At 38.5% G+C, this 26,819-nt stretch overlaps 2 protein-coding genes across 4 annotated transcripts in view; one reads left to right on the forward strand and one right to left on the reverse strand.

Moving 5' to 3' along the window:
* The window catches only part of EXOC4 (exocyst complex component 4), an 816,109-nt gene that overhangs the window by 125,902 nt on the left and 663,388 nt on the right, over positions 1 to 26,819 (reverse strand). For all 3 annotated transcript variants that reach the window (XR_007723890.1, XM_050782435.1, XM_050782436.1), the window contains exons 13-14: positions 24,959 to 25,114; positions 5,254 to 5,432 (exon numbers count right to left, since the gene is read on the reverse strand). Coding sequence is in view for 2 of the 3 variants with exons in the window: in XM_050782435.1 (XP_050638392.1) it covers positions 5,254 to 5,432; positions 24,959 to 25,114 (335 nt within the window). In the remaining variant the exon portion in view is untranslated. The remainder of the gene's footprint in view (positions 1 to 5,253; positions 5,433 to 24,958; positions 25,115 to 26,819) is intronic.
* CHCHD3 (coiled-coil-helix-coiled-coil-helix domain containing 3) overlaps positions 1 to 26,819 on the forward strand; it is a 1,241,194-nt gene that overhangs the window by 78,603 nt on the left and 1,135,772 nt on the right. The gene's annotated exons all lie outside the window — the stretch shown is intronic.

Here is a 26,819-nt window from a genome sequence, read left to right on the forward strand (position 1 = left end):
TTCTGTTTAGGCACAAGAAAATGATCAGAAATGATCACAAGTTACTTGTAAGCATTAAAGTGCTTCCATTAAAATAAAATATGTCCACACTGCTGGAGTGGTTTAATAGGAATATGGCATGAAAGGTCCCATTAGTGGCTCTAACTGACGTAGTAGAAAGAAAATTAAACTGGGAATCTGAAGACCTGCTCCATCTCAGTTTGGCACAGACAGGTGATATAACCACTCTGAGACCTTAATTTCCTCATGTGCAAAATGACTGAGTTAGACCAGATGATTTGTAAGATGCCTAACAATAATTTACTTTTAAGAAAGAAGTATAAAAATAATTGTATAACTGATACTGCAATTCACAAACCAATTCTGGCAACCAAAATTATGAGATTTATTTGCCCGAAAAATTAGAAGAATGTTTAACTTTGTGGTTGCTCAGACTGAAAACGACTAGGGCATGGTTTTTCTTACTCTTATTATTCATGTATGTGGGCTTAGCAAGAACTTCGGCAATGGGAACTCAGAGAGCTGGAGTGGGTAAGCCTGGTGTCAAAGATCCTACCCTAAGCCCCACATTCACAAAAGCCAACAGCCAAATCATCGTCCAAGAGACTGAACTTGCGCCTGATCGGGGTTCCTGATCCTACTAGATTTGGGTGTCCTTGACTCACAGACTGGAATTGTCACAGGCCCAAAAATCTTTAAAATCCAGTGATAGGGAAGTACAAGGCCACGGAAATGTTTTTGGAAGCATTACAATATTTTATAGAGAAAATAGTCGTTAATAGTCATTATTTAATTTCTGAAGAGAGTATAAAAGAAGAATGAGGTTTAGACTGAAGCACAGGGGTTTCACTTAAAAAAAAAAAATGACTTCCTAGCTGGTAAGGAGCAGAATATATAATCAAGGAGGTTGTAGAATCTCTAATCCCAGAGATTTTTACAGAATTCAAGATAGAGAGAAGGGCCTCCCTAAGGAAGCCATGGAGACAAAATAAGCCCTTGAGCCTCCTTCAAATTCTATGTAGTCTATTTTTAAAAACAATCTATCTTTAAAACAAAAGGATAAGATGCAAAAGAAAATCACTAATGTTAAACTGAAAATAGTCTAACAATTTTTATGTAGGTCATATTTTGTTCTGAGAATTTTCTTAATGATAACAATTTCGGAGTCTTTATTTAGGGATCTTACAAACAGCAGGCATTACAAAAAGCCAGCATTATTTGTGCCTTTATTACAAGGTAGAAATTGTGATTGATGCAGGAAAATAAGTAGAAACTTACATCCTGAATGCTGAAGGCTAAATATGCTCCTGCTCACCTTCCTTGCACTGAAAGCACATCTGTTAAAGCAGGTCCTGAATGTAAGGGTCTTCTAGGGGTAGGGATGGGAGGCTGAGACTGGGGTGGGTTGTGGGGGAAAAAGAGAGAGAGAGAGAGAGCAGGTGTATAAGCATGCCTGGGACCTGACAATATTTGGAGAACCTCTGGATCCAGCCACTCTTAAAGTCCTTTGATTTACCAGTTGTATGAGTCAATGCATTCTTTTTCCTTCAGTTAAGTCTGTGACTTTCAACTGAAAGAATCTTAAGTAGAACCAGTGTCGGAAAGACTGAGGGGAGAATACCAGAGAAGATGGAACAGGGAACTGTGGACTGTGTGGTAGGGCAAACACAAGAGTTGTACCTTTGGTGTGGTCAGGAGTTAGATACAACCAGGAGACCCTTTTATGTCTAAAGGAGTTAGAGAAACATTTAGGCAAATACGAAAAGAAATGAAAATATTACCTTAGAAAAAAAATAATCGGTTTTAACCTGCTGAACAATGTATAGCCAGCCATGCTCCGCCATTAAAATGTGGAACTTTTTTTTCTCTACTTTCTTCAAAATGTAATACCTGACATGAAATGTTCAGATGGATGAGAATCCTACTGTCCTATCTGAAGAGATACTCTACTATGAAAATAATTTTTGGCCGGGGGCGGTGGCTCATGCCTGTAATCCCAGCACTTTGGGAGGCTGAGGTTGGCGGATCACGAGGTCAGGAGTTCGAGACCAGCCTGGCTAACATAGTGAAACCCCGCCTCTATTAAAAATACAAAAAATTAGCTGGGTGTGGTGGCACACGCCTGTAATCCCAGCTACTCGGGAGGCTGAGGCAGGAGAATCGCTTGAACCCGGGAGGCAGAGCTTGCAGTGAGTGGAGATCGCACCACTGCATGAATCCGTCTCAAAAAAAAAGAAAGAAAATAATTTTCTGCAAACTTTTTCCACCCTATCACAGTAATAGCTTCTTAAGCTTAATAAAACATGGCCTTTACCATACCAAATAGTTAACAGAATGTGGAACAAGAAATAAACCGAACATCTTCTTATCTTGATTTCTTCCCATCCTGCTGAGCATTTTCCTCAAGTTCTCTAGTCTCCAGACTTGGAAACACTTTTGTTGCAGTAATCATTTGGTTCACTTTTCAAAAAAATAAAAAATAAAAAGCTGTCCCCTTGTTCCCTTTCTAGAGTCACACTGACATAGGGCAATCAAAGTAAGCCATTATCAGAGAATCCCCCGTTTTGTTCAAATTATAAACATCAATGGGCATCTCTCCTGGGAATTCAAAGAGCACGTAAGGGGGGGTGAGCCAGGCTTGCTGTTAGCAGGATAAACCAGGCTTGCTTGATGCTTTGTTTTAGCAAATACACCATAAGTAGTGATTATAGTTCACTTGGGTTTTGCACTGATCCTCAAAATGCTGACAGTTACTTAAATCACTCACTGGGTGGAATAATCACCTTGGAAGGAACTGAGAGGGTACAACTTATGTTATAAAATGGAACTGAGAACATAAGGCAAAGGATTAACAGGCGTGGTAGATGAGATCTTTGTCAGAATAACAGAGATGATTATAGGCACGAATTAGACATCAACTTTACGGGGTACTTTCAGTGACATGAACACAACAGCTAAATTGTGCAATTACAAAGTTAAGCATAACTCAGAATGCATCTTTCTCCTTTTGAAAACAGTTGATGCCAGGTTAGCCTGTGTGAATCACTCAGTGGCTTGCTACAGAGGTTATATACTATCTTGCTTTGTGAAGCCCTTTTAGAATGGGCAGAATAGAAATCTAGAATGCTGTGTCATTAGAAACAAGAGATTGTAGCATTAAATATTAGATGCTAATGACATACTAAATAACAGCACTCCTTCCAAACACTACTAAATAAACTACCTAAGCAGCTCTGTATTTCCAAGTCAAAGAAAACCAGGAAAAGAGGCAAGTGGCCCCTTTTTTTTAGAGCTGTTCATTTTGCAACTAGCAAAGAAAAATTAGTTCTTTCCGACTTTTTCTAGAGGAGAGAAGGGAGCAGAGTGGGTTTGGCAGATAAAATGGATAATTTAAACTGCTGCTTGTAATAGAACTGCCTGATACTATGGGATTATAAACTTAAAGGGGCCTTTAAGGATACATCCGTATGTAGAATCTGGTCAAAAGTAATAGTGTGCCCAAACTATCCTTAATTGCTAGACACATTTTCTATTCTTATAGATTTCTGAGAATAAACTTGTATAATTTTGTCATCAGATAAAAAGCAGTCTTTTAGAGTTGGGCATGGTGATGCATGCTTGTAGTCCCAGCTACTTGGGAGGCTGAGATGGGAGGATCACCTAAGGCCAGAAGTTCAAGACTAGCCTGGGTAATACAGCAAGACTGACTCAAAAATAAGTAGTATTTTCAATAAAAGACATAAGAATAAAAGTATAAATATACAGTAATATTTTAAGAAGATTTCTAGTGCAGATTCTATGATCTCCCTCCAAAGCCCACAGATTCAGTGCCTTCTTCCCACCCTGCATTGGCCCTTGGGATAGGCAGAGAATCAGCATGAGGCCATACAAGCAGTGAGCACTTAAGGGGCTCCTTAGACTCTGAGAGGATAAGGGAATAATTCACCCTGTGAATTTAATCCACACCTTTCTATCTCGAGGCTGGAAACAAGGCTAATCAAGTAATAATACCTTCTCAAATGACGGTGATTAAAAAAAAACTCACTCTGCTGTGCACAGTGCAAATAATGTTTTCTTTCTAATCATTGTCTAATAGCCCGAATATTAAATTCAGAGGTGATTTTGCTTCCTTCTCCTTCCTGTTGTTTTTTTGCTTTTTCTATCCTGTTTCTATCTCTCCATTCATGCATCTAAATCTGCCTTTTGGGCTGGATGTGGTGGGATTACATACTTGTAATCCCAGCACTTTGGGAGGCCAAGGCAGGTGGATCGCTTGAGCCCAGGAGTTTGAGACCAGCCTGGCCGACATGGCGAAACCCCATCTCTACTAAAAACACAAAGCCAGGTGTGGTGGTGCACACTTGTAATCCCAGCTACTCAGGAAGCTGAAGCATGAGAATCGCTTGAACCTAAAAGGCAGATGTTGCTGTGAGCTGAGATTGTGCCACTGCACTCCAGCCTGGGCAACAGAGTGAGACTGTCTCAATAAATAAATAATAAATCTGCCTTTTCCTTTATGCCTTCTTCATGTCATGTTTTCTTTGCTCTATTTTAATTGTGTTATACATACTCCTGAAGTAATGCTTTAAGTACAATTGTATAGCTATTAAAGTTTAAGTGCCCTAAAGTTTTCAAATCATTTTTTTCAAATCATTTTTCTCTAAGTCATTGGTCCTTGACAGAAAAAGAGGTTCCCCCTAATTTCATGTTCTGTTCCTTAATTTCCTTGAAATCTGTAATCGCTATCTCTTAGCCATCTTTTTTTCCAGAATAATTGTTGTCTTCATTGACTCTATTTTCTAGCACCTTAATCACTTCTATGACTCCAATAAAAAAATTAGCTTTACGCCAAGTAAAATGAGAATGTCAGCCGTGCACACAGCCCTGAGCTCTGAGACAGTTTCTGCCCTTGAGAAGTTGCTGTAAGGAGGAAAAAAGGTATTGCTTTCTGTTCTTGAGACATAGTGGCTCAATCCTAGATGAACTGATGTTTCTAAGGCTATGTTAATATCAAGCTGTGTTAACATGGGCCTTTCTTGGCTTCCCACATTCCGCACAGGGAAACCAAGATTAGTTCCTTTCCCATTATCACAAAGTACGAGAGGTGCAACACAAGCAGAATTCTAACCAGGATCTTCTGACAACTTGAGATGCGCCCCGACATGGGGACCAGTGTATACTCTCATCTTTCAATGAACGCATTCAGTCTAGTTCCTCAACTGTCCCCACAACAGCTTCCTACTAGATACTTACTCTGGGATGTAGAAAGATTGGAGAAAGCTGACTTTGTTCGACTTGCCAACCATTCCAGGCTTTCATGCATGTTGGCCAAGGCTTTGAGGTCACTGACGTCTCGAAGGATGTCTTGTGGAGGGATTAATTTATCACCCAGGTTTCCAATAAGAACTTCAGACTCCTTGCCAAAAGCTGCCCTGAAAAGCAAATTGGAAACACGCTTCATATATACAGCATGGGAAAGGTAGGACAGGGCAACACTGTTTCAGGCACACCTAGCACAAGGACTGACATGATCACTATTTTACAGCGTGCTCTTTTCCCTAGGTTTCACTTTGTGAGACAACTATCACATGCCGGCTTAACATGATTCTGGTAGGGGAAAAAGTTCTTAGAAGAAGAAGTAAGTGACTCCAATGATTGTGCCTTCAACAGGGACGAGCATGGGCCTGGGGTGATGGTTCCTGGGGATGGCGTCTATACTGCTCTCCTGTAGGTGTTTTCCTTGTCTCTTCTCATGCTATAGAAGTTGGCAAACAGCTTAGGGTGTTAAATATGTACATGGTTTAAAGTTTATTGTAGTGAAAATAAAACCACCAAGTTAATCTGACACCTAGAAAATATTGAATAATATTCAAAAGCAAAGACCCAGCCTCTTTAAAAGAGTAGGTTACAACTGAGATGGATGACAGGCTTCATTTATTCATTTACTAAGTTGTTCTAAAAAGGATCCAACACACATAAAGTATAAGTATTAAGGCATTTAGCATTTGGAAAGAGAAACCAATTAAAAAAAAAAATCAATGCTGGGATCCTTTTACTGCCTGGAAAAATATAATCGAGTGGGTTGCAAGCAGAGCCTGATGTCTTCAAAACGTTTTGCAGGGTCAGGGAGGGGTTGAAAAATCAAGTTATAGGGGTTACAAAGGATGAAGCTGGAAGGGGCCTGAGATCACAGAGCTCAGCCACTGCGGAGATGAAGAACTGGAGGCTCCGACAGTTAACTGTTCTGCCTACACGACACATGAGTGGCAAAGCTGGGACTCAGGCTGCCTAATTTCCACAGCTCTCTTTCCTTTTAAAAATGAAAAGGGCTAAAATTAGAAAAGATGACTGAGGGCTGGGCACAGTGGCTCATGTCTGTAATCCTAGCACTTTGGGAGGCCAGGGCAGGCGGATTACCAGAGCTCAGGAGTTCGAGACCAGCCTGGGCAACAACAGTGAAACCCCATCTCCACTAAAATGCAAAAAATTAGCCAGGTGTGCCGGCGTGCACCTGTAGTCCCAGCTACTCGGGAGGCTGAAGCAGGAGAATTGCTTGAACCCGGGAGGCAGAGGTTGCAGTGAGCTGAGATCGTGCCACTGCACTTCAGCCTGACCAACAGAGCATGAGACTCTGTCTCCAAAAAAAAAAAAAAAAAAAAAAAAAAAAAGGCTGAGAATGTTAGGGGAAAAAATCAAGAAAGTTACACACAGGTGGGTAAGCAAAGCTGATGCTGGAGGAGGTTGAAATAGGCACCTGGAGAGTTTTCTGTAAGACCCAAGGCTTTTAAAATCTAACACACATTAAGTGAGAAGAAGCAAGGGCTTAATTTAACTAGAACAAGTCAAATTAAGTTTCGAGCATGCAGTGATTAATAAAAATGGTTGACACCTAGTCAGAAAGATGCTTAATTGACACACAGGCGTTTAGCGCCCAGCACTACAGCAGATGCCCAATGTTGAAAGAAACAACTGCTGTGAATCAAATGGTTATCTAAAATGTTCATAGTGAGTCACGACTAGCCTCCTTATTTTAGCCGAGGGTTATCTTTTCTAAAGGAAACGCCACAGTTGATGTTGAGGCAATGAAGGACAGTGAACCCAGTACATGGAATGTGGGTGTGCACCAATCTGATCTAAGGGGTGTGGAAAAGGTCTTGGGGTGGGGCCCTGAATTCTGCATTTCTAACTGATTTCCAGGTGATGCCCAGGCTGCTTGTCTGAAAAGTGTTTTCCTTCAGTGGCAAGGGCGGGACACAGACTTCAAAGCGAGATAAACCCAGGTTTGAATATTGAATCTGCCACTTGCTTATTGTGTGACACTCCTTAACTCCAAGCATTCTTATCCAGGGGTAAAAGAACTGACCTGATATGAAGGAATGTGAGGATTAAATGTGACTTTTAAAGCTTTTCATTGGGAAAATTTCAATAATTATAAAAGTAGAAAGAAGAGTATAACAACTCCCCATGTAACTGTCTTCCAGCTTCAACTATTAGCAACTCATGGAAGTCTTATTCCATTTATCCTTATTTACGCCTCCCCATCACCACTTTAGAAAATTTTAAAGCAAATCATTCAGGTGATGCTTTTATGTGCATAACACAGTGCAAACAGTTTTTACCTGGTAAAAACTACTGTTGTTATTATTATTCTCAGGTCTGTTGAGATGGCTAGTTTATTTAGTGGGATGATGAATGAATTTAAGTAGATGAGAGTGAGCAGGAGGAAATATGTTACATATCAAGGGCGAGTTTTACAAATACCAACCACAGCGTCTTACAGTCCCGACTTTCATCAGAATTTTCAAGATGTTAATTATTGTGACAGAAGCCATTAGCTGCCTACCAAGTATCCATTATCCCATGTGTTCTTGGTAAAAGTACCCTGATGTTGTTGGGGTCAGCAATGTGCCCAACTTATGGTGAAACAAAACAAAAAACCCCAGTAAATTTTCCTGCCCTTCTTGCAGATGCGGTGGCCAGTGAGATGTAAACTGAAATCAGTAGAGGGGCTTCAAGGAAGCTCTCTTAAGCAACCTTAGTTAGCAGAGACCTCTTTTGCCTTCTCTCTTTCTGGAATGAAGCCATGGCAACTGGGGCTGAAGCAGCTCTTCTCAAACATCAGGTGACCTAGAGTATGGAAGCCAGTGCTGCATAATGGAGCCCAAAGACAGTGGGGCAATGGCGCACTGATGCCCTCATGGGGCACCAGTGCAGTCCCAGACAATAAAAATGCTTTTGAGCTTCATGTCATAGCAGAGAAAAGTGAAACCCTACTTGTTTAAGCCACTGCTATTTCAAGTTTCTGTTAGTAGCTGCTAAATGCAATTTCTAGCTGACTCATTTATCTAATTAGCATATGAGATGTCATCCCAAGGAAGCTTTCTCTGAATTTGGATAGCTCTAAAATCCACTTACTAGGAAAAGCAAAACAATGTCTCCTCCGTGATTCGAGCCCAGAAGACATTTATAGTATTTCCCTTGGCTGTCACTCAGTCAGGTTGTAAATATTTAGTTTTCTTAATCTGCCCTTATATATCAACTCTTCGAGCCCCTTAATCATCTGTGATAGGTGTAACACAAAAAATGCCTCTGAGCTGGGTAGTGAAAAAGCAACGGGGGGGGGGGGGGGGGGGGGGGGGATGGGGGGCAAATGGCTTTGAAAACCAGGCTTGGAGCTATTTTTATGCATATTAGGTATAGCCCTAGGTGGAATGTGACAATCAAGACAAATGTATTTACGTAAGAAGTGTAATCTCCTTGAGTGGGGATCTTGGGCCCTGGGCATGTTTGCCGTGTGCTGCCAGGGCTTGATGCCTATCCCATTTCCCTCTGGCTCACTGAGATTTGCTTAACCTCCTCAGACAGAAGAGCAATAGACTGAGAAAAATACAAACTGCCTCATGTTGAATACATAGCAGACATCTCATTTGACAGGAATCCATAATCACCCCCTAACAACCTGAAAAGAGCACAGAAACCATGACACAGAGAATAAGTGATTGACAGCTATAACCATTTCACACAAAAAATCATTCCTTCGAGGATTTGTGTGTGTCAAAGAGCTTGGTGGAAGGTTTTTATGTGTTAGAATAACCTTAAAGGGATGGCTTTAGCTGTCTGACTACAGATTTTTTTCCCACACCCTCTGATTTATTAAATTATGATCTATCTATACTGTGGAAAACCATGAATTCATTAGGAATTATGTATACAAAAAACTTGATAACATGGAAAACTGGTATAGCTTACTTTTCATTATGATGTGCAGTTGTGTAAAATAAACTTATACAACTGTAGGTACTGTATGATATTAAGAAAATAAATAAATACATGAACCAAAAAAAGGTTGGATGTCTATATGCTAAAATGTCAACTGCAGAAACGTATCACGCTTTTCTATACTGTCCATATGTTCTCCAGAAAAACAAGTTCACGCTTTAGTGAAGAGAAAAATGGAACATCTCACCACATATGAGAGAACTTTCAAATGGGCATGTCAGGAATCCCAGCACATAAAACTGGAGGACACGGGTATTAGTTACTTGTGCCAAGGTGGGAGGCAGTGGGCCCACTGGCCTGAAGCTGGTCTGGACTGGTGCCTCCAGGCTTGCGGAAGACACAGTCACTTGTCCCCTGCAGAAGACCTCACAGCCAGAATGACTGCTGCCTGGCAACTGGACAGTATTATTTCCGCTTTACGTACCCTTCATCTTCTGCTTATTATGATAACACATTATTTAATGAAGACACTATGTATTTTTGAGTGAAAGCGGCAGCAAATTAACATTGTCTTCAGAAGGTGAAGTAACAGAAACTCAGAGGCAACAGGCACTCAGCAATTGCTCAAAATGATGCGACACAGCAGGAGCGGGAATCAGAACTCAAAACATGAGTGTTTGGGTACCGGATCCCATCTCAGGACTTGCCTTCCAAATCCGTTGGCCAACAGGCTCACATAGAAGCCTATGAAACTAAAGAAGAATGTTAAACCTGTGAAGTTTAATTTTTACCACACAATTATTTATAATCTTTAAAGAGCTCTGACAAGAATTCATTTAAGATAATTTTGCCAGGAGTGTTAAACCCATTTAACTTAATTTTACCACACAATTACAATCTTTAAAAAGGTCTATCTGACAAGAATTCATTTAAGGAAATTTTGCCAAAGATGCTCAAAATTGTCTCCATGTAGTCTTTAAAGAATTCTGTTATCTACTGAAAGGAAAGCGAAAAAGAAAAAAAAAATCTGCGCTTTCAGCAGACCTGATGCAATTATGAACAAAACATCACAAATGGTTTCAGGGATTGGTCTGCAGACCTGTGCTGTATCTGATCACATTTACACACACACACACACACACACACACACTCACACACACACTCAGGCCCATCTCTCTCTCTCCTAGCCATGTTCCCCAAATCTTTCATTGCCACTTCCTATCGCTGAGCCCAGACCTGAGATAACTGCCCCAAGATCCTAGGAAATGCTGCCTGCAAAGTCAGTTCCCCTGTGACAAAGAACAGAGCAGGGGAAAGGCCAGGACAGACTCAAATGGCCAAGCCTATTGACAACAGTGGTAATTTGTTACAAGGCCGCAACATAAAACTAATACATACGGTAATGATATGGGTACATAAGAGAATGTCTTCGTTCTTGGCAAATGCAGGCTAAAGAGTGCAAGAATAAAGGTCATTATGTCTGTAGCCTACTTTTGAACGGCTTGGCAAGGAAGTGTGTGTATATATTTGGAGAGAGCATAGAGTGAGTATAGCAAGATGTCAGTGGTCAGGAAATCTCAGTCAGTATATGGTACATATGCATTCACTGCACTGTTAACTTTTCTGTGGGTTTACTGTTTTTCAAATTTCTAAAATAACAACAAAGAGTTAAGCTCAGGGAACAAATAAGAAGTGAGAAAAAGCATTTTTTGTTGGGCTTTTCAAAATCAGTATCTCTCCTACTCCTGTTCAAAATAGTTCCTAAGATGGTGAACTCCTGGGAATCACTTCCTACATAGATCCCTTGACAGTGCTCTTTAAGTTTCTTCCCAGCGTGCCGAGTTTCTGGAAATGAAGGTTTTATACAAAATATAACATGTACGATGAGAAGTTAATGCACCAATTACAAACTTAAGCAATATTACGAAAGCAATCAGAATCCCTGCAAACTGTCTCTGCCGTTTTAATTTCAGATCTGGAGAGAGAAAATTTAGAATGACAGTCAGTTACGTTTTGACATGTTCAATCCAGGAACGCATAAATGCATGGTTTCTTCTGTCAGTCTATCTTTCTGTCCTTGTGTAAGTATTTTTGAGTGGTTTATGTGTTGTGTTCTTAAGGGTGAGCACAGAAAAACTATTATGCATAATTTAGCCTCTTCTAGAAGAAGCAAGGTTAGAGTTATCAAAGCTATGGCAGAGGCAAAGGTCTAGAGAGTACATTGCAGACACCATTCTGCTAGGGCAGCTTTGCCACCATGCAGGCTCCCAGTCTAAAAGAAAGATACAAACACATCATCCTTATGGAGGCTAGATTGGTAGCAAAACACCAGGATTCCAACAGCTTCTCCAATTAGAGGCCAAGATCTTAATCACAGGTCCAGGTGTGTGATAAGTCCAAATGCATTAGTATGAGAGATTTATTATGTTTTAAAAAAACCTGTTCCTATTTGACTCAGATCTATATAATGTGTATGAGAAGAAATTCTTTAAAATTTCTCTATAATTATACTTTTAGTTTAAGTTACAGTTTTTCTTTCCTAGCAGCATAATTGTTGTTCTTTTGCCTATATTATTAAAAATATATTCTGTATATTAAATAGATAACTTTTTTATTTCTGAGTAATTTTCAATTGCCAATATAAAACTACAGCTCAGAATTTGGGCAAACAATTAAGTCTTTGTACTCCATATTCTGAGATTCCTCCTATACTATCCTTTCTCTTATTTGAATCCATTACTTATATATCAAGTAGCACATGAATACAGACATTCATTCAACAAGTATTTATTGAGCCACTCCTGTGTGACTCATTTGATGCCTGTCATTAAACACTTAAATTCTAGAACAATAAAACTGGCTAGGCACTCTGGTCATTAACCTTACATCTTTGATATCAGTGTTGAATCCTGAGTTTATCTAAGAACTGGATCCTTCAAAAGTAATTACAGGCAGCTTTTGGTTGTATGATACTGTTTTTCTGGAAACCTCATTGGAAAATAGTAATTATCAAAAAATTGACACAATTTTCTTTTAAAACAGCTTTACAATTGGAGGTTCTGTTTCTGAGACATCAAATAAATGACGAATGTTTGAAAAAAAAAAAGCCATAAATGTAAACTAGAACCCAAAGTAGTAACTAAAAATAGTACGATTATATTCAAAGTTCCACAAAATGGGTAGAAATACATTAGGTGACTACACAAGGGGTTCCAACTTACTCTGAAGCATAAATATCTGACTTAAAAACATAGCTTTACGGGATGTTAAATATGACCTAATAAGCTAGTTAAAACAAATAAATACACATAAACACATACACACACACACACAAACATCACTTAAAAAAAAACAGCCAGTAAGTTGGAGACTCACAGGTTGTCGTTTACAGAGGAAGAGCTGGAGGTGCAGAGGAGGAAGGGACACACGGGGAGTTAGCGGCACAGGGGGTCAGGAACCCCAGGCTCAGTCTCAGCGTTTCTCCACGTTTTGTATCCCCGTTTTTGGTACCAAGCAGAAGAGTACACTGATGTATCAGTGGGTAAAGACAGTGAAAAAATTCCGTGAAAACTGATACTAGAAACTAAGCAAAAAGCTAACTGTAAAGCAGCATGTAGTACTTTGATGCTGACAGCACCAGCTCAGAGTTATGATATGTAGACTTGGAACACAATTGCATGGAAATGCTCTACGAGCTTGGAAAAAGAATGCATCTTTCTTTAGCTAAGACACTCAAATAAGCTCGGCCACTAGCTTTGCTTCATAGAAATTGTCAAGCAACACTAGGTATAAACAATTAGGTTCATGTTTTTTCTTTAGGTGCTAGGACTTCTGTAGGTATGCAGTTTTTCTGCCAGAAGTCACTGTATAATATGCATTATACAGTGCATAATTATAACAATAACTTTCCACAAAGAATTCCTGAACTTCAAAATAGATTACCAGGTGATAGGAGCAAAATAACCAATAATCACTTATTATAAGTTGAACACATAATACTCTGGTTTTTCCACTACTGAGAATGAGTATGGGTTTAAAAGCCATACTTTACACAGCATTGAACTCCTTCCCCTGAGGATACCAGCTTATTGACTGTCTTGGTTATCTGTCAAATTGCCACATGATTTCCTCTTGAAGAACTGATATCTGTTCAGAGCAGAGATATTAAACAATTGACCTCAGGCAAAAGAAACGAAGTATCAGGTAAGGTTTCTTTTCTCTTGGAACAGAGAAGAGAAGGGATGAGGAATGAGTAGGGACGGGGGTTTTAGGAGGAAGGAAGAGAGAGATGTGAACCTTGGCAGGGGCAAAATGAGATACACACTGATACAAAGAAGGGAGCAGTAGACATGTGCCTACTTGAAGGTGAAGGGTAGAAGGAGGGTTAGAATCAAAACACTACCCATAGGGTACTATATTTCTTAACTGGGTGATAAAATATTCTGTACACTAAATCCCCATGACACGCAATTTACCCATGTAACAAACCTGCATACATATCCCTGAATCTAAAATAAAAGTTGGAAAGAAAAAAAAAAAAAAAACAGATACTATACAGAAGAGTAAATGCTTTGTGTAAAATTGGCAAAAAAGTGAAAATGGCTTAAGATGATCCATTTTTTTCTCTGGGATAGAAGTGTTAGAACAACAATGTATTTGGGAGCAGCAGGGAACTATCAGAGCAGTCACAGGGTTTGAGGATATGTGGAGAATTATTTTTAAAGCAAATAACAATTCTAAACCAAAGGAATAATTACCCATGGTTAAATAACCTACATGAATCAGTAGTGACCCCACTGTCCTACCACTCCCCAGTCTCAGTCTTGTGCCCCAGAAACAACCACATATAACTGTTTAAAAAGGTACTACTGTAACCAGGCGTGGTGGCTCACACCTACAATCCCAGCATGTTGGCAGGCCAAGGCGGATGGATCACGAGGTCAGGAGTTCAAGATCAGCCTGGTCAATATGGTGAAACCCCATCACTACTAAAAATACAAAACTTAGCCGGGCATGGTGGTGAGTGCCTGTAGTCCCAGTGACTTGGGAGACTGAGGCAGAAGAATCGCTTGAACCCAGGAGGCGAAGGTTGCAGGGAGCCAAGATCGCGCCAATGCACTCCAGCCTAAGCGACAGATGGAGACGCTTTCTCAAAAAAAAAAAAAAGGTACTGCTCTTTCTAAAATTCTTTCAGTGACTTTCGCCATCTCTCTGAAGAATCTGTTGAAACGGCTACTTGTTGATGTTAATTTTAGACATTGTGTTCTGACCTCTTGCTTGATGGATGGGTGAGGACCACCTTCCCTGAGCTCCAATTCCATCCCCTTTGTCTTTCTAATGTAGTTGTAGTATGCTTTTTAGTTCTCTGGCCTCTTCTGTGTAGGTTTATCCATATTTTTCCCTCCAGCAGTAGTACTCACCACACTACTAAGAGTCTGCTTACTTGTTTGACTCACCAACAGACTGTGAGCGAGGGGAGCAGGGTGGATTGTGGAGCAGGAGGAGGGTTTCTGGGGGGAGATGCTGGAGGAGTTGATACCAGAGCTGAATCTTGATGGCAAAGGTGAGTATGAAAGAGGATGGTGGACTAGGAAGTGGAAACAATTCAACAAGGAGAGAACGACAGATGTAAGGAGGTCTGAATCTTGATGGCAAAGGTGAGTATGAAAGAGGATGGTGGACTAGGAAGTGGAAACAATTCAACAAGGAGAGAACGACAGATGTAAGGAGGTAAATGGTCCTTCACCCCCGGGCAGGGAATTTCAGCTTGCAGCAGAGAACAGGCATCAGCAGAGACAGAGCGGGGCAAAGCCTACAGCAGGCACGGGCTTTTGGTAGTGCTTCTAGACCGTCTCACCACTTGCCCTTGTCTTCGGAACACTTCTGCCTGCAACCTACCCAAGGCTTGATCACAGGCATCCTGCGCCCACCACCACAACAGCACAGGTGACCACTGCCAGCCTGTCTTTCTCAAGGGCTAAGTGGGACTACCTTGGGAGAATTGCATTTTTTTTCTTTTATTAAGCCTCAAATGAAAGAGGAATGGAATTAAATGTCCATTTGAATGGAAAAAAATTAAATAATTATATCTGAAATTAAATAAAAAATGAAATGTAGAAAATAAATTAGTAACACTTTAATGATACTAACAGATAATTATAATTCTCAAATAATTGTCCAAATACACTAGCATTAATGTGATGTGTAGAGGAGATTTTACATTTTGTTTTTTTCCATTTACTGCCAATCTTATGCTAACAAGAATGGTATCATTTTCATATAATAACAGAATGCCTAATTCAATCATCTTGAACATTAATTGATATGTTTGCAGCTGAGTCTCCAGTTAATGACCTGTCTTTTTTGTTTAGTTTTGAGATTTAAGTCAGCTTCTCATCCAGACTTGCCTGGCAGCATCCTATATCCATCTACGACCTTCACCTCATTTAACTGCGGCAAAGAAAATATTTTAGTAAAGCATTTTCTACTCTTGCACTTATTTAATATATTCATGTTTTCTGATTTGTCTTTCCTTTTATAATTATATTTTTAAAGTTATATTAAGCATCCAGATATAATGAAATAAATGTCTCCAATTTATGAACATAAATATGAACATTTTGTTCAAGACAGCTAAAGTCTTTTTTTTCCTGCTGCACTCCTTTCATTTACTCCTTCAAACTTATCTAAAGATTCTTTGGTAGTTATAGTTAGCTGGAACCTTTTAACAGCTGTGGCTTATATTACGTTGAGAACCTTTCAAATTTCCAACAGGAACTTTTCTGAGAATCATTTGTATTCTACTTTATTCATATAATTTCCTCATCTAAACACATTCCTAGCCCTGCTAGAGTTCTGCTTCTCTTAGAATTGTGTAATCTGAATTGGATGAAAAAATTGAAGAGGTATAAAGAACTACTAAGGACAAACACAAAACAAACTAGTTAATGATGTTGTTGAGGACCGAATGTAGGCCAGTGACTTTCCAAAGGGAATTTCTTACTATGCATGTAACTTTTAGAGAGTTCACTGAAGCCTGAGGCCTCCTCATTGTTTTTGTTTTTACATTTTATTCCTTTCATTTGAGGACTAGCTGATCCTTCTCATTCATTCAACATTTACTGAGGACCTATGGTATGAGGACCTATACTAAAAGGATTCCACAGAAGAAAAGTAAAAGTGCAAACCTGCTTTCTGCTTTTATTCCTTTTTCACTGAACACTTAACATATGACTCACGTCAAATAATAACTTAAGATCAACCATCTTGCTTGCTGGAAACGAATATTTTGCTGTTAATCATGTTGACTTCCTAATTTCATAAAACCCCAAAAGGTAGTCATAATAAACATACCACTCATCTGATTCTCCAGACAAAATAGAAAAGTTGTTTTCTGAATAACTCAATAACTACAAATAGCTACAAAATGTCCTTTAGTCTCTCTTCCCTATTCAGGACTGCATCACCCTCCATCCAAAACCTATATAATTTATTTTATATCATTTTTATATTTCATTCCCCCATCTTCTTTTCAACAATGATTATTATTTTTTCTTTGCATTGATTAGTCAGACATATAACTCAGAGGAAAATAAGACAAGCAGTTTTAAAGCACCTAGATTCAATGTATTGTTTTTCCTCCAAATACAGCTGGATGTTCTGTTTAACAACCTGTTATTGGAAGGGAGAGAACCTATAACAATATAATACATTGTAACACATTCGGTAACAATATAATACGTTAGGTATAATATAATGAATACCATAGAAAACAAAATCTATAGTCAAAATGCTTATATGATAAATGTCTCTGACATTAGCATAAAATGAATCAAATATCAGTCAAGATTGTGATGATCAATGAAAATGAAGGAATAATTCAAATGTCAAAATCCGCAAATTCCTGATCCATTTTTAGGCTGGTCAGTCATAGTGTGGTGGCTCTGGAAGTCAGATTACCTAGAGTCAAATTCTAGCTCTGTCACTTAGTGGCTGTGTTTTTGGGGAAGTCATTTACTTCTTCTGCACCTCAATTTCCTCATATGTTGAGTAGGAACAATAATTCCTGAAACTTTGTACTGCTGCTGTACAGTGCCAGGCACTGACAACTCTTATTGCTGTGACTGTTGGAATAGACTGAACAATCTTAATTCTTTTTTTTTTTTTTTTTTTTTTTTTGAGACGGAGTCTCGCTCTGTCACATAGGCTGGAGTGCAGTGGCCCAATCTCAGCTCACTGCAACTTCCGTCTCCTGAGTTCAAGCAATTCTCTTGCCTCAGCCTCCTGAGTAGCTGGGACTACAGGCATGTGCCACTACTCCAGGCTAATTTTGTTTCTATTTTAGTAGAGACGGGGTTTCACCATGTTGGTCAGGCTGGTCTCGAACTCCTGACCTCGTGATCCACCCACCTCAGCCTCCCAAAGTGCTGGGATTACATGCACAATCTTAATTATTTATTGTGCATCTTTTAAGACTAATCTGTAGGTTTTATATCTTGCTTGACCTTTAGCACCTGAAAATTCTGCTCCAGGTCCTGCCAATCACACCTATCCACTTAAGGATTTTCAAACCCGGCTCTAGAGAACTGATTCTTCTTCTTTCATTCAGGGTATGAATGAAATGGGGGTAACAATTTTGGGGAGACGGGGCGGCTGCTGTTTTTCTAATACACATGGCCTCCCTAGCTCCTTCCCTGTCCCCTTTGCTTCCCCCAACACCTTATCCCTTCTGTTAATTACATCTCCAGAAAGCAGGAATGCCTTTTACCAGCAGATACTCATTGATCTCAAAAGGATAAATATACACATATATATGCCAGGTGCAAAGACAATGGGCTAGAAAGCCTGCTTTCAGCTTCTTTGGGAATAAAAGGATATTTGCTATTTTCCTTTTTTCTATGAAAGCCCTTGCTTGACCTATTTTTCCTCCCTCCATTCAAAGTTAAGCCTGGAAATAATACATTTTATTTTTTAGTTAAAAAACAAGAATAGAAAAGAGCCTCATTTAGTAATGAAGGGAACATAACCTTTATTCAATGCAAAGGGCACTGGATTCTATATTCATCTATGTGCCAAGCAACCCTCTGAGCTTTAAAAACTAATTACAGGGGGAAATTGTGACTTTTCAGTCTTTTTGGCTCATGCCATATTCTATGGTACTCTAAAGTGCTAAATCAAGGCACTCTGTCAAGTCTACCGCATTGGAATACCAATGAAGAGTGTCCTCTTCTACTTACCTTTGCTTTAAACTTCTAATTGGGATAGAGAATGTAACAGGTTAAAAGGAAAGAGTCAATCATATAACAAATAGACCTAAAAGTTACTTTTCTTTTGTTAAGGCAAATATAGTTTTGTTTTTCAAGCCATGTCTATAAGCAAAAACGTGGATAAATCCTTTAGGCATAATATTGAACAAAATAAATCAGATGCTATGATTAAATTTATATAAAATTAAAAGACAAGTAAATCTAAACTATGGTGATGAAAGTCAGACTAGTGGTTACTCTGAGAGCAAGACTTTTGGGGATACTAGAAAAACTGTATATTTTGATCTGGGATGGTATATAATGAGATATAACATTACATTTGGTTATACACTTAAGATTACATTTTACTTCACGCATTAAAAAATATACATTTAATTTGTTTTGCCTTCAAATTTAAGATGGAAAGTGATATAACTCAGTGAGCAAAATGAGAATAAAGAAAGCCAGGACCTTGATTCTAGCTTTTCTAAATCAGAAGCATGAGGTGGTAAAAGCTCATTTCTTTGGATCAGTATTCTCTCTTCTGGAATGAGGCTAGAAAGCATTCCCTTCAATTTAAACTACTGAAGATACCTAATAAGACTGATGGAAAATCCCATTGCTAAGCATCGAATACAATTAAGGAGTTACACAAAAATAGGCTGAGGGACAAGAAGAAGAAGAAATTTAGTCATTTAAAATAATCTGCAAAGTTGGGAAAAAATATTTTTTCTTCCAGAAACTGCTTGTAGTGCAACTATTAAGGTTGACAGCTGTAGTTAGGTGAGTATGCTTACAGAGAACGAGTGGGGACATGTTCACCCAGGTGTCTTCAAAATCTGGCAGTGGGAAAATATTATGGCAATACTGTGAAAGAGTGGAGCCTTGTGGCTTGACCTCTGTCCTAAGGTCAGTTTAATTATTTCTACTCAGGGCTCTAACGATCTCTCAATCATTCTTTACCTGTCTTGATAGAAAAAAACCCCTCAAGTTACTCTCTACATTATAGTCATGACAACATGATGCAAATGAAGGGAAGAGAACAGGCAGAGGAAATAAAAATGTAAGAGCTTATCATTTCTATCAGATGCAGGGGAAAACACGTTCAGCACGATAAAAGTTCTAGAAGAAAACACCTCTGTGACTTTGGTATATCACAGGTTTCTTAAATAGACTCAAAATGTCCTGTCCATAAATAATAACAAATTCAATTCATTAAAACTTTAAAAAGTCTGTTTAGTAAAAGACACCATTAAGAGAGTAAAAACGGCAACCTGTACAGTGGGAGAAGGTCTGTTGGTCGGTCGATCTATCTATCTATCTCAAATATGTTACATCCAGATATGCAAAGAACTCTTAAAAGTCACTAAAGACAGGCAAGCTAATTAAAATGGGCAATAGATTTGAACAAATATGTTACCAAAGAGGATATTCAAATGGCCAATAAATATGTAAGTGCACATAAAAAAGTATTCAAGTTCATTGTTCAAGAGATAAATGCATATTAAACGACAACGAGATACCCTTATAAACCTACTGGGCTGGCTAAAATAAAAAATTAAGTGCTGGTGAGATATGGGGCAACTAGAACTCTCATACAACACTATAAGGGAAGCCGAGGTGGGCAGATCACAAGGTCAAGAGTTCGAGATAAGCCTGGCCAATATGGTGAAACCGACTCTACTAAAAACACAGAAATCAGCTGGGCATTGTGGTGGGTGCCTGTAATCCCAGCTACTTGGGAGGCTGAGGCAGGAGAATCTCTTGAAACCAGAAGGCGGCAGTTGCAGTGGGCTGAGATTGCACCACTGCACTCCAGCCCAGGCGAAGGGCGAAACTCTGTCTCAAAGAAAAAAAAAAGTATAAACTCTTACTACCACTTTGGAAAATTATTTGGCAGTGTATACTAAAACTCAACATATGCATACTCTATTACCCAGAAATTCTACTCCTAGGATATACCCAACTAAAATGCATATATATGGTTATCACAAACCCCCAGGATATTCACAACAGCACTATCTGAAATAGTTCCAAGTGCCCATCAGAATGATGTCTGTATGAATACAGAATCACATGTACATACATACACACACATAGACACACACACGTATAAATTGTTTAAAAACTTTGTTGCAGTAACATAATGAAATACAATATAGACTATGGAGTAATGAGAACCTATATACAACAATATGGATGAATCTTGCTCACATAATGTGCAACATAAGAAGACTGTCATAAAAATAAAAACGTATATAATTGCATGATTCCATTTATATAAGGTCCAAAAATAGATTAAACTAGTCTAGTAGTTACGAGTCAGCTAGGGTAACTTTTCAAGAGGCAGGCAGTAACTAGAAGGAAGGAGGACAAGAAGGCCCTTTGTTGCTATGTTCTATTTCTTATTGCTAATCTTCTATTTCTTGATCTGAGGATTGGTTACGAAAGAGAAAAGTGTAAAAATTGGCACAGTTGTGACTTTGATATGTGCACCTTCTCACATATTTATTATGCTTCATTAAAAGTATGTATATATAATAAATAGATATCCAATAAAAAGCAAACTACAGGTAATGCAAGAAGAGATGAAAACTCTAAGAAAGAATCAAGAGGAAATGTTAGAAATAAAAAACACTGGGTAACAAAAATGAAGAATGCCTCCAATGGGCTCAGCAATAGACTGGATATGGCCAAGGAAAGAACTGGAGACATTGAAGAAATGTCAATAGAAACCTTCAAAACTGAGCCAGAAAGAGAAAAGAAGAACAAAACAACAGAATATCTAAGAACTCTGAGACAGTTAAAAAACATGTGATCCAAGAACTATAAGACAGTTTAAAAAGGTATAACATATGCATAATGGGAATATCAGAAGGAGAAGAAAGAGAAAAAGGAACAGAAGAAATATTTGAAGCAAGAGTAACTGAAAATTACCCCAAATCAATTAGAGATACCAAACCACAGATTCAGGAGACTCAGAAAGCACCAAGCAGGATATACACCATAAATTCTACACTTTGGCATATCATATTCAAAGTACACAAAATCAAAGACGAAAAAAATCTTTAAAGAAACCAGAGGCAGAAAAAACCTATAGAGGAACAAGTGCAAGAATTATATCAGATTTCTCTTCAGAAATCATGCAGGCAAGAAGAGAGTGGAATGAAATATTTAATTGTTAAAACAAAAAAACAACAACAATCAATTGTGATGTTTAATTTTATATGTCAACTTGACTGGGCTAAGAGATGCTCAGATAACTGGTATAACATTTCTGGTGTGTCTGTGAGGGTGTTTCTAGAAGAGATTAGCATTTTAATCAGCAGACTTAGTAAAGAAGATCCTCCCCCACCAACATGGATGGGTATCATCCAATCCACTGAGGGCCTGGATAGAACAGAAAGGTGGAGATGGGTGAAGTCCTTCTCTGCATGCTAGAGCAGGACATCCATTTTCTCTTGTCCTCATACACTGAAGCTCCTGGTTCTCAGGCCTTCAGACTCCATGACTTACACTAGCCCCACCCTCCACCCCTGTTCTCAGGTCTTTGGACTTGGAATAAATTACACCACTGACTTTCCTTGTTCTCCAGCTTGCAAATGGTGGATGGTGGAACTTCTTGGCCTCATAATTTAATGAGCTAATTCCTATAATCAGTCAATCAATCTATCTGTCTATCCATTCCTCCATCCTATTAGGTCTGTTTCTTTGCAAAACCTTGACTAATACATCAGTCTAGATTTCTGTACCCAGTGAAATTATCCTTTCAGTGAAGAAAAAATAAACACTTTCTCAGACAAATAAGAACTGAAGGAATTTGCTGCCAGTAGATCTGTCTTGCAAGAAATGTCAAAAGAAGTTCTTCAGAGAGAAGAAAATTGATACAGATCAGAAACCTGGATCTACACTGAGAAAGGAGGAGCATTAGGGAAGGAATAAACGAAGGTAAAAATAAACCTTTCTAATTCTTACTTGTAGTGTATAGTGTAGTGTGTAGTGGTACAGTGTTATTGAAAGCAGACTTGGATTAGTTATAAATGTATACTACGAATGCAAGGAGTAAAAAAAGAAGTATAACTAATATGGTAAAAGACAAGAAAAATGGGATCATATAAAATAATTAAAACAAGAGAAAACAGAAAAGCACAATTCACAAAAAAATATGTAGGACTTAATTAAAAGTTCTCCTCTGCAAAAGACATCGTGAAGAGAATGAAAAGGCAAACCACAGGCTGGGAGAAAATCTTTGCAAAATACTTATCAGATAAAGGACTGCTACCCAAAATATACAAATAACTCTTAAAACTGGACAAGAATATCCATAACCCAATTAAAAAGTAGGCAAAAGATCTGAATAAACACTTCACCAAAGATATACAGACAGCAAATAGCATATGAAAAGATGTTCAACATCATGTCATTAGGAAATTTCTAATTAATACAATGAGATATCACTAGACATTCATAAGAATGGCTAAAATCCAAAACACTGACAGCATCAAATGTTGGCAAGGATGTGGAGAAACAGGAGCTCTTGTTCCTTGCTGTTAGGAATGTCAAATGATACAACCACTTCGGAATACATTTTGGCAGTTTCTTATACAACTAAACATACTTTACCCTTATGATCCAGCAATCACAATCTTTGGTATTTACTCAAATGAGTTAAAAACTTGCATCCACACACAAACCAGTACACAAATTATTTACAGCACCTTTGTTCATAATTGCCAAAACTTGAAAGCAACTAAGATATCCTTCAATAGATGAGTGAATAAAGTAGTACATCTATGAAATGGAACATAATTCAGAGTTAAAAAGAAATGAGCAATAATACCATAAAAAAACATGGAGGAAACTTAAATGCATATTGCTAAGCAAAAGGAGTCATTCCCAAGAGGACACATGCTGTATGATTTCAACTGTATAACGTTCTGCAAAAGACGAAACTATGGAGGTAATAAAAAGATCAGTGGTTGCCAGGGGTTCAGCGTGTCGAGGGAGGGAGGGATGAATAGGAGAACACAGGAAGTTTTTAGGGCAGCAAAATTATTATTCTGCATAATACTATAATGGTGGATGTATTCCTTATACATGTGTCAAAACACATATATTTAGAATATGAAGAATGATCCTTAATGTAAACTACAGACTTTAGTCATTAATATTGTATCAGTATTAGCTCATCAATTATAACAAATATGCCACATGAATGCAAGATGTTAAAAACAGAGGAAATGGTTGGTGGAGGTGTAAGGGGATCTATGGCAACTCTGTACTTTTTGTCCAAGTTTTTCTGTAAACCTAAAATTGCTCCTTCAAAAAATGAAGGTGGTGAGAGAGAGAGAGTTTTCTTATATAATTAACTAGCTAACAAGTTTCTTTCAGATACTGTGAAAAATAAGGAAGAAAAACATAAACAGGAAGAATTTAGGTTAAATTACACATGCACTTTTGCGTGTCATGGTTTTGAAAAAGTTTAACATGACACTACAGAAAATTTTCATATTAAAATGTTGGTAAAAATATGACACTACAGTGTATGATTATAGGTTAACTTTGTGAGCAGTAAAGATTTGTCTACAGTTACACAGTTTGAGAGAGAGAGAGAAAGACAAGAACACATTTCTGTGATGAATTAAAACATGGGCCATTACTCCTTTTATTCCTCTTCTAGTCTTTGTTTCCTTAAAATGCTTTTATTTTATTTTTACCACTTATTCAATTCACTTAGGCAAAAGAAAATAATATTAAACCTAACTTTGATGTGACAAAGTATTACCACCATTGTTTTTCTACTTTACACAGCTCTAAAGTGACAGAGGTGAAAATGTTTCACTGTGGCAAGCCAGCCATATGGAAATGAGTAGCTTCATCAAATGAGGCCACATTTTCATGGCTAAGTAAATAATTTAAATTGAACAAAGGCAAATGTTGAGTGACAAAGTTAAAAGAAAGACTCTACTTTTGTTAAAACACAGAAAACAATCACAGATGATACAAAGTACGTGAACACACACACAGGAAGCACATTTGTGTTTTCCAGAAAGCCCAACAAACAGTTTTATGGACTGAAGAACATGTTAAGAACAATCATAACATATTCTGTATGGACACAAATTTATCTTACTCTCATGTTTGAAAGGGTATGGCCCATATGGGGGCGATAAACAGCTTTGCTGAATGAATGAATGAATGAATTCTATTTTTCCTCTAAGAGGAAAGAAGAACCTATAAATTAAGAGATATTTTAACCCAATTTAGCAATGTTCCAAATTTGACTCACATTAATGTTTTTCCTTCTGAAGTTTTGAGCTCAAGGCACACTTGCATGGGAAATGAGGTGAGGCAGGAGGAAAATAGATTTTACTAAGTTCAAGTAATTGCTGTTTGATTTTTAGAATTGGCCGAAATCTCATGTAAGAAAAGATTGGTTAAACAGATGTGCTTCCTCCCCATGTTTAGTACAACTTAGAAAATGGACCCTTTACCTTATGAAATCTTCTTCCTCCTCTCTTTTTGGCCTCAGCTGTTTGGGTTGAGCCATATTCATCCAGTTTGGTAGAGATTTCAAGAGTCTGCTGATATCATCATCTTTTGCCCAGGATGCACTGATAACAAGTTTTTCTTCTGACTGGACAATACCCCTAAACACAGCCAATAGAAAAGAGACACTGTAGCATGATGCCTGGTATTCAGTTAGTATTTCCATCTATCTTTGCTGCAAAAAAGAGATCACACTCATCTCTCTTCTGAACATAATCCATTATCTAAGTTGGAGTCCGTGATACCCATTAATAAGTCACATTACTGGGAAACAGCATTTCTAGATTTCATTCTTAGTTTCTTAGTTCTTGAGTAATTGTGACAGTTGAAAACACTAACTAGGTCCTCTTACTGTATTTGATCCCTTAGGATAAATACAAGTGTATGGCACGTTTTGGGGGAATCTTTTAAGAAAAAGTGGGATCTTTGAATAAAAAGTGGGATAACCATGTTAAACAATGCTATTAAGTGACAACATAACTAGTACCTGAAAGGTGACAGAAGTGTTACAAAAGGTTGTACTCTGACTTCTTGGTTTAAATTATCAATTAGTTCTAGTTGAGGGTATTGTTTGAATTATGGACGCCCCTCTCTTCACAGCCAATCTACCATCATTAAGAAACCCTGAGCCCCAGATGTCAGGCAGAAAAAGCCTTTGATTGCTGCCATCTCCAGCGGGCTCTGACTAGTGACCTAGAGCTGACAGGCTTCAAGTCTTTTAATAGGGCCCAGGGGTTAGCTATTAACACTGCTCTTACCAGAATGTTACCTGTAAATTCATCTTAAATGTTCAAGTTCAATTTAATTAAAAAGCTTTTCTTTCTGTTCAACATTTGTCACTATAACTAATTTTAATGATCTAAATATCCTCGTCAGCAATACTAGGTGACAGAAGTGACAGAGTCTCTGAGACTGACCAAGACTCCAGGAGATTGCCCTCATCATAGGCAGGAATCTCTTTTGGTACTGGGGGACATTCTGCACTTCCAAATACACAATATATATGGCATGTATGTATGATACCTCCTTGACCCAACAGACAATTAATGTTTGTAGACAAAAGAAGGTGGAGCCTGGGCCAGATGCAGTGGCTCACATCTATGACTGCAGCACTTTGGCAGGCTGAGGCAGGAGGACTGCTTGAGGCCAGCAGTTCAAGACTGGCCTGGGCAACATAGATTGACCCTCTCTACAATACAAAAACAAAAACAAAAAGCTGAAGCCTACAAACCTTGATTCATGACAGATTGACTTAAGTTAACATAGTTTCGTGTTGTAGGGCAGGGGTCCCTAAGCCCTGGGGCACAGACTGGTCCTGGTCCGTGGCCTGTTAAGACCTGGGCGGCACAGCAGGAGGTAAGCAGCAGGCCAGTGAGCATTACTACCTAAGCTCCCCTCCCGCCAGATCAGCGGAGGCATCAGAGTCTCATAGGAGTGCAAATTCTATTGTGAACTGCACATGCGAGGGATCTAGATCACATGCTCCTTACGAGAAACTAATGTCTTATCATCTGAGGTGGAACAGTTACATCTCGAAACCATCCCATCCCCTTTTCTCCCCCCAAACCCCACCCCAGTCCCTGGTGACAAAAAGGTTGGGGAACACTGTTGTAGGGAGCAATATTACCCTGGTTCTTTTAAAATAACTGGAATAAATAAGACAGCTCTTTATTTGCTCTCTTATTCTACAGTTTTGAGCTCAAGGCACACTTGCATGGGAAATTAGGTGAGGCAGGAGGAAAACAGATTCTAGAATTCTTTTAATTCACTATAAGCAAACGTTTTCTCGTAGTAACCATGGTCAGA

This window comes from Macaca thibetana, chromosome 3, assembly GCF_024542745.1.
Source record: "Macaca thibetana thibetana isolate TM-01 chromosome 3, ASM2454274v1, whole genome shotgun sequence".
NCBI lineage: Eukaryota > Metazoa > Chordata > Mammalia > Primates > Cercopithecidae > Macaca > Macaca thibetana.